General features: G+C 57.5%; 1 protein-coding gene across 1 annotated transcript in view; it reads right to left on the reverse strand.

The window, feature by feature from the left end:
- The window catches only part of DLEC1 (DLEC1 cilia and flagella associated protein), a 92,196-nt gene extending 90,055 nt beyond the window's left edge, over positions 1–2,141 (reverse strand). Inside the window, exons 1-4 of the mRNA XM_069084586.1 lie at positions 2,086–2,141; positions 1,346–1,488; positions 723–1,271; positions 24–322 (exon numbers count right to left, since the gene is read on the reverse strand). Of these exons, the coding sequence (XP_068940687.1) occupies positions 24–322; positions 723–1,271; positions 1,346–1,488; positions 2,086–2,141 (1,047 nt within the window). The remainder of the gene's footprint in view (positions 1–23; positions 323–722; positions 1,272–1,345; positions 1,489–2,085) is intronic.
- Between the last annotated feature and the right edge of the window lie 6,350 nt (positions 2,142–8,491).

Raw genomic sequence — 8,491 nt, forward strand, 5'->3', positions numbered from 1 at the left:
CAGCTTTCCGCCCAGCGTCTGACCGGCCAGTCAGTCTGCGCCCCGCCCCACTTCCGTTCCCGCCTCTTCCTCTCCGCCTCCTCGTACCAAGCTTCCGGCCCAGCCCCTTCTCTCAGCCAGATCGTTGCTCCGCCTCCGCTCCTGCCTGCATCCCCGCGCCTCCTCTCTCTACCAATCCTGCTCTCGCCCTCCCCGTCTAGCTTCTGGCCCCGCCCTCTTTCCCTCTTCTGCCCCGCCCGCCTCGGCTTCCCCTTGCCCCTCCCCGCAGGCCTGCGCACGAGGCCCCGGGCTGGCCACCAGAGGGCGCCACAGTCCGAGGACGCTAGGGTGGGCCTAGGAGCAGGGCCTCAGGGGAGCTGCGGGAACCACTGAGCTTGGGGGAAAAAAAATCTTTTTAGAGGCCGCGAGGGGGCGCCAAAATCCACAGAACGCCAGGCCTGGGGCCAGGGAGACCAGACGCTGTGTGACCCTGAGCAAGTCACTTCACCGCTGCCTGCCTGAGTTTCCTCCAAAAGGAAACAGTCATAATCCTGCCCTCCCAGGGCAGTTGTGAGGGTCAAGCGCTTAGCCCAGTGCCTGGTACACAGCAGGAGCCATATAAATGCTTTGTCCTTCAAGACTCAGTGCACATCCCACCTCTTTCAGGAGGCTGCAGGATCATTTCTTCTGCGATCCCTTCTTTATACGCGACGGTCTCCCGCGCGCACTAATGAATCACCTACTGTGTGCCGCCGCCTCCAGGGAGCCGCCGTGCTGATGGGGAGAGGCAGGGCTCAGCTGCGCCGGGAGGGGCCCTTGTCCGGGGGGCAGGAAGGACGTGCGGAGAGCGAGGCTGCGGAGGGCAGTCTCGGACCCCGGACCCAAACCTTCCGGGCATGGCTGCGAGCCCTGGGGGTGGCTCTGCCCGAGGCCGGGGCCCCGCGGGTGGGAGAGGAGGGGGCGCAGCGATGCCCTGATCGGCTCCCCCAGACTGGCTCCGGCGCGGACCCCTGCAGCCGGCTGTCTGTCTGTCTGAGACCGAGCCCTGCAGGGCGGCCCGGGAATGCTGAGGTCCGAGGCCCCTAGAGCAGCCAAAGGCGGGAGGGCCTTTGCAGCCCCCAGGAGGGGCCGGCGGCTGGAGCCCTGGCCCCCGTGACCAGGGAAGCCTCGGTCTTGGAGGCAGCAGGGTCTGCTGAGATGGGGAGGGGGGCGGCCAGGAGGAAGAGCCTTTAATGGGGGGGGAGGCACAGAGACCCCCTGCTCGCCTAGCGGGGCTGCCCTCCAGCCGCTGCCTGGAGACAAGTGACCATGGGGAGATTCCAAAGCCCGAGGCGGTTGAACAGGGCAGTGACCTGCCGCTGCCCACCTCCGGAAGGGGTCTCAGGGGCTGCGGTTGTGACAAGGCCAGGGGTGCAGGCAGTATCATAGACCGAGTACCTAACCTTGACAGAGTCTTCCAGGACTTTCTCTGGGACCAGCTGGGGAGGTGTAGGCTGGGAGCTAGGGCCTCTAGGTGGGGGCAGAGCCAGAGGGGCACTCATAAGAAGGGCTCTCCTGGGATACCTTGGGGACCTGTGCTGGACCACTGTGGTCTAGCCTTTTTGTCAACCACTTGGGTAATGGGAGACTGGCCTTGAAACAGGCCTAGATGTTCATTATTCAGAGCAGATGAAAAAGTTTGCTGCCTGCTTCCAGTCCAGCCATGTGGTGGGTGATGGGGATCCCAGAGGCCCTGAATGACTCAGGGGATAATGCAATGTCTTGGTGAAGAGTCTTATGGTTGGCAGAGACCTTGGAAGGGAAAATGCTCGGCAGTGGAAGATGGCGTGGACGAACAATGGCCAGGGAGCCAGGGTCTCTGGATTACAGAGTATACAGGCTGGAGAAAGGCATAAGAAGACTGGAAAGGCAGGACCGGATAGGAACCGGTGACCAGTATGGCCATGCCCATCCATTTCAATGAGCTGGCACTGCTCGTTTTAGGAGGGCACCCTGTCTGCCTGCCTGGTGGCCTTGGGGGCTCAGGACCCCCATGCCGGTGCCTTCCCTGTGTATAGGCATGTGTGCATGTATGTGAGGCTCAGACCAGACCGTGAGCTCCCATACCTGGGGGCTCTTCCTCCTGACCCCCCCAAAAGCACAGCTGAGAAGGCAGCTGCCATTGTGTGGGCACGTAGGAGCCAGACTTGGTCTCCCCAGGCCTTGTGGGATAGGGGTGAGAGAGGAAGGGTCGATTCAGAGAATACCAGGCCCCCAGGTGCCCCCTCTGCGTGGATGTCTGTCTTGCCCCCACCCCTCAAGCCCTTCTCAAAGGCAGGTGGTCCAGAGGGGAAGAGGACAGGTGTATCAGGGCCAGGAAAGCTAGGCTCCATCCCAGAGGGGCCACTTCTTGGTTGTGTAGGGATGGGGTTGCATAGCCTGGACATGGGGCACATTTGTGCTGAAAGACTTGTGGGCCTGTTGGGATAGAGACCTGCCAAGAGTTAGACCTGAGGACAGAGCGGCCAAGGTGGGGGGGGGGCAGGGCTGCCAGGGGGCTGGGGGCTGGCAGCTCCTCCCTTGGCCTCCCCAGGGGTCTCTGTGTTTGTGGGTGCTCATCCCAGAGAGTCAATAATGAGAACACTTGTGGGCGGGAGGGGGTGCTCTGGGCTTGCCACAGAGGGGCCTGCCTGAGGCCTCCTGCCCAACCCTGTCCCCAGCCATATTTAGAAATCCCTGGCTTGGCTTGGTCAAAGAAATACTGATGACAGTGATTTACTTAACCACAAATCATAGGCACCTACTCCCTTGGGCATCAGAAGGTTACCTGCCCCCTGCCCAACCCTTCCCCTCAATTCCCTCTGATTCCAAAGGTCAAAGACTGAGAGCTGAGAGGGGACCAATCTTCTGGTTTCATAGAGAAGATGAGGGGGAGCCCCCAGGGAGTAAGTGTCGGGGCGGTGATGTGAACTCTAGACCCAGGCTCCTCTCCACTGCTCCAAGCTGCTGAGTATGGGGGAGGGGCGAAGGTCCTGTTCAGAATCCAACTGAGAGAACAAGGGTTATTTATGGGGTCCCTTCTTCTTCGGCCCGGCCCATGCCGGGGTGGCCTCTGAGGAGGGAGAGTGGGGAGAAGGGGGTGGCAGGGTTCCTGAGGACAGTGGTGGTGCCCCGCCTTGAAAAGGGTGGCCTTTCCTTGTCAAAGTGACCACGGAGGACGATCAGCCCCAGGTGGCATGACTTCCTTTGGGCAAAGGCCACCCTGGGACCAAACCCCACCTGGATGAACGCAGGGCAGTGCTGTGAGGCCAGTCTTTGCTCCTGGACAAGGCCCCGAAGAGGGCAGAGTGATGGGCCTGGAGTCAGATCTGGCCTCAGACACTGACCCCGGGCAAGTCTGCCTCTGGGGATCCTACTGGCACCTTCTTCACAGGGCTGTTGTGTGGACTGAATGTGCTAATATTTGGGACACTTCTAGCAGAGACTGGCACACGGTAGGTGTTCTATCAGGGTGTGCTACTCTTACTATTACTGGGCTGGTCTGAGAGGACGTGGTACAGACAGTGTGCACACAGTGGGGCCTCAGAGAAGAGAGGACACGCAGCCGCCTGCGATGCTGTGGCCTCCCTGGGGAAAGATCCACAGGTTTGTGGGGGGTCAGTGGCAGCAGAAAGAAATGCGGTGGGCCAGACAAAGCCTCTCTTCTCTGGGAGGGCTGGAAGGAAGCACAGGGTGTCTGCTCAGGGCTGCCCAGGGCTCTGGACATGGCAGATTGAAAGGGGCATGTGTGTGTGTGGTGTGTGTGTGTGTGTGTATGTGTATGTGTGAGGTGTGCTGTGTGCACACAGTCAGGGCTGCTGGGAAAGGCCCCCTTCCAAGTGTCTCAAAGGAAGCCTGGAGAACAGATGAGGAAGTTAACAGAGGTGCAGGGGGCAGGGGGTGGGGGGGCCCGGGGTGGACAGGCAGTGATCACATGGTCCAGAGAGGGGGTTCTGGGGAAGAGGGGTGGAAGCCGGAGGCCTTGGCGGGGAGGAGGAAGAGTGTAGAAGCCTGGAAAGGTGGGGGGAGCTTGGGGCAACTTTAAAAGTCCCACAGACTTTGGTTTTGTCCCTGCAGGTCGCAGGAAGCTTGGGGGGGGGCGGTCCTTGAGTGGGGGTTTGTGGAGTTCTAGTGAAAGAATCTCTCTTCCTTCACTTGGTCAGTCGTCTTCCATTTACATCTGACTCTCTGTGTCCCCATTGGGGATTTTCTTGGCAGAGACACTACAGTGAGTTACCATTTCCTTCTCCTGCTCATTTTACAAATGAGGAAACTGAGGCCAACAGGGTGCCCAGGGTCCTCAGGGTCCCCATCTGGTAAGTGCCTGAGGCTGGATTTGAACTCAAGGAGATGGGTCTTCCTGCCTCCAGACCTGGAGCTTTGTGCCCATGGTGGCACCTAGCTGCCCCTCTCAGTTCACAGTCTGAATTTAAACAAACCTCTCAGATTCTTTATCCTGGGGCTGCCAAGCCCCAGATCCAGCCCAGGGCCTTCTCCTCACCTGCCTCGCCTGCCTGTCCAGAATCCAGGACATGAAATTCCCCTAGGAATTCCATTGGCCTGTCCCTGCAATCTTTAGGGAACGCCAATGGCTCCAGGCTGTGCCCACAAGGTGGCATCCTAGTCAGCACTAGAGGAGCCAGGGGCTGGAGCCTCTGCAGGTCTCGAGGGTCCTTGGGCCAAATTCCCAATGACCTGCCCTCACCTGGCTCTGAGTGATGCCGCTCCCAGCACCCATCTGCCAGCCCCAGGGGAGCCACACACAGAGCAGGGGGTTCCAGGGCACCTTGGAAGGGCCGTCCGTCCAGATGCTGGGAAGTTTTAGCCCTTCTCGTCACCAGCTTACTGAGTACCTGCTCCCTGGACCCAGCAGAGGAAGACTGAAAAGGGGAATGAGGGTAACTTTCTGGGCACGTCAACCACTTGCTGTGACCCCCAGAGGCCAGACTGCAATAGCCCCAGTGCCCCACTCTTTCAGCTTGTCCCCTAACAATCAGAGCACCCCGGAGCATCGTCCAACTGGGCTCTTTCTACATTTGGAACCTGGATTTCAGGGACTGTGCTTTGGCAGAGAAGCCAGAAGCAGCCTCACCCCCGGCCCACGAGAAGAGGGCAGACAGGGTTGGTCCAGGGCCGCAGGCTCTTCTTAGCCAAGGAGGCACGGGGCAGGAGGGTCAATACCTAGAGCTGGTGCCCGTCACCTGCCTGGATTCCTCCTATGGCCCTTCCCTTCATGAGACTCTCCTTCCTTCTTGCAATTCCATGAAGCCTGTAAGTACTTCCTCTTCCCTTTGAGAATGACCTGAGCTTGGAAGGAGGAGAAGCAAATGCAGCCTCTCTAGGGGGCAGCCAGCAAGTGGCCTGGCCCTTCTTCCAGTCCCAGAGATGTGGGCTGCCACCGGGTCCCTCACTGACTTTTCACCCGCCCCCCATCTTACAAAGGAAAGTGTCATGGCCCCTAAAACTCCGCCTGGTTAGATTAATGCTGACAAAGGTAGGGAAAGGTCTGACAGGTGGGAACCTTGCCCACAGGTCAGCAAGGCTGAGGCAGGAGGGCTAGGCAGCAGCAAAACCGACACCCCCGCCCCCCAGGAACCACCAAAGGAGATGGACTTGCGGCCCCTCCCCTAACACCTGGCCAGGGAAGGTCAGGGTACCCTAAACAGGAGAACCTTTAAGCAGAAAGAGGCATTGATTACAGAGGGGACCTGTGACCCAGGAGCCAGAGATAAGGCCAGGAGACAAAAGCAAGCCCTTTGACCAAAGCATTCTTTCAATTCCTTACATGCCTGGCTGGTGGGAGGAGGGGGCTGTTCACACCTGGACTTAGGGCCAGTGGTTAGGGGCTTCTGCCTCCAAGCCCCAGCTCTCATTAAAGGTATCAGATAAATTAGAAGTCACACTCTTCCTCAAAAGATTGCCTCTTCTGAGTCAAAAGCAAGTTTTGGAGAGAGACAGAGAGAGACAGAGACAGAGAGAGAGAGAGAGAGAGAGAGAGAGATTGAGATTTAAGTCCTGGAAAGGTAGAACCTAAAATTTCTTTCCTAATTTTAAGCAGATTTTAATAGAAAGTGGTTAATATGGTCACCATCCCCATCGTTCAGCTGCAAGGGGGCCATGAATCCAACCCCCTCATTTCATTTTTGCTTTCATTTTTTTCAATCAACAAAAATTCTCCTTCTCCCCCTCCCACCTCATCCCTACCTGCACCCCATTAAGAAAGAAAGGAAGGGAGGGAGGAAGATGCAAACCTGCAAAGTCGAGCAAAACAAGTTGGGCCGTTGGCCACATCCAGAAAGCGGACACCTCGACCTGCACCTTGAGTGTCTCTCTCAGGAATCCTACTTGGCCGTTGCGTTGATCAGCATTCCTTGTATGATGAAGTGTCCTCCTGGTTCTGCTCACTTCACTTTGCATCAGTTCACACAGGTCTTCCCAGGTTCCTCTGAAACCATCCCTCTCATCATGTCATTTGATCGTCACAACAACCCTGGGGGGTAGATGCTAGGACTATCCCCATCTTACAGATGAGGAAACTGAGGCAAACAGAGATGAAGGGACTTGCCCAAGGTCACAACCTAGTAAATGTGTCAGTGGCGAGATCTGAACTCAGGGCTTCCTGACTCCAGGCCCAGGGCTCCCCTGCCTAACCGTCCACCTAGCTGATCTCTTTGCCATCTAATACAGATATTGTATTACAGGGGTAGCAGCCAGGGGGTGCCACGGTGCACAGAGCACCAGGCCTGGAGTCAGGGAACCTTCTGAGCCTCCTCTTCCTGAGTTCAAATGCTGCCTCAGACACTGACGAGCTGTGTGACCCTGACCAAGTCACTTCACCCTATTTGCCTCAGTTTCCTCATCTGTAAAATGATCTGGAGAAGATGGCAAACCCCTCCAGAATCTTTGCCAAGAAAACCACAGATGGGGTCACCAGGAGTCAGACCAAACCACAACAAGTTTCACTGTTTATTTATGTGCAGCCACCTCATTTTACAGATGAGGAGACTGAGCCGCAGGAAAGTGAAGTGACTTGTCCAGGGTCACACAGATATTACATTACAGAAGCAGGACTTGAACTCAGGTTGTCTGTCCCCAGAACTGTTCAGTTGTGAGTTGGTTGATACAACCTTTTCCTTCCTCTTCATTTACAAACTTATTCTAAATTGGGAGGCAGCTTCAGAGTTGCTTCTGACACGTCCTGACTGTGTGACCTTACACAAGTCTCTGTGTCCCCAGCTAGGTCTCTAAGCCATGAGCTGCATCCATGGTTCAGCTTGTCTGGGTGAATTTGGATGAGATCCCGTCAGATCCCCTTACAATTTCCCACCCCCCCCCACCCCCACCGCCCCCTCTTATCTTTGAACAGCCAAGTCCCTGGGGGCCTGGGGGGGGCGGGGAAGGACCTGCAGATTAAGGAAGGCTCCTCAGTGAAGCTGGATAGAGCTCCTTCCTGGAGGCTGGCGTGGACACGAGAGATTGTGGGGAAGGTGAAGGGAAGGGGAGCACGTGGCTAGCAAGCACCGAGGAGCCCAGAAGGCATTAGGTGGCCCAGTCTGGCCAGAGTGAGGCGCCGACTTGGACCTCCTTTACATGGTCCCTGAGGCACAGAAGATAAGGGAGTGTGCGGATAGCAGTCCTCCAACGGGGAGGGGAAAGCCCCTCCCACGGGCCTGGGGCTCCTCCTTGAGCATCCCAACTGGCAGACCAGAGGCCCCAGCCTCCCCTCCACCCCACACGCAGTGCTCACGACCCCTCCCTGCAGATCAGAGACAAAGGCCCCTCCTCCCCACTCCCCCATCTCTCCAGATCCTGAGATTTTGTGACTCTTCCCTGTTCCCCCTCCAGGACAGCCAGACTCCTGAGCCCTCGTGTTTCTATTTGGTGTAAGGGAGAAGCTGGGCTGGGCTGGGGCAGAACTGAAGCATCCCCAGGGCTTCGCAGGCCTGAAGGGCGGCATTCCTGGGTGGTGACAGAGGTCCCTCAGTTGTGGGGAGATGTTGCTGCCCTGATGCTACCGGAGCAGAAATGATTCCCATTGTGCAGCCTGACAGAGACTGAGCCATCCCCTAAACCAGAGTGGAATTGCACCCCACCTTGTGACAAGCAACCTGGCAAGAGTCTGCCCAGATGTTCTCTGGGTGAAGCCATGGGGGAGAGATGGAGAGACCTCTCCAGTCATCTTCCCTCCTTCCATCTCAAGTCAAATGTGATCATTTGGAAAGCACTTAGCAAGTGCCTGTACATAGTAGGTGCTGTAGAAATGCTTAAACCCTTCCCTTCTGCCTGGTCCTCCCATGTCCTCTGTCCCCTTTGGATCCCTGGAGGGTGGGGCCATGGGCTCCAGGGCCTCTATTGAAAGGGAGGGGCTGGGCCAGGCTGCCCCCATCTGCTCCCAGCTCCCCTGCTTCTGGACAGCTTGGCAATTCTCCATCCTGCCCCTGAATTGGGCGCCTTCTCCCCGCCCCCCCTTGTCAGCTTCTTTGTGTGTGTTGTC

Source organism: Petaurus breviceps, unplaced genomic scaffold (genome assembly GCF_028583685.1).
Source record: "Petaurus breviceps papuanus isolate PSGF00001 unplaced genomic scaffold, PetGlider_PUasm1.0 174, whole genome shotgun sequence".
NCBI lineage: Eukaryota > Metazoa > Chordata > Mammalia > Diprotodontia > Petauridae > Petaurus > Petaurus breviceps.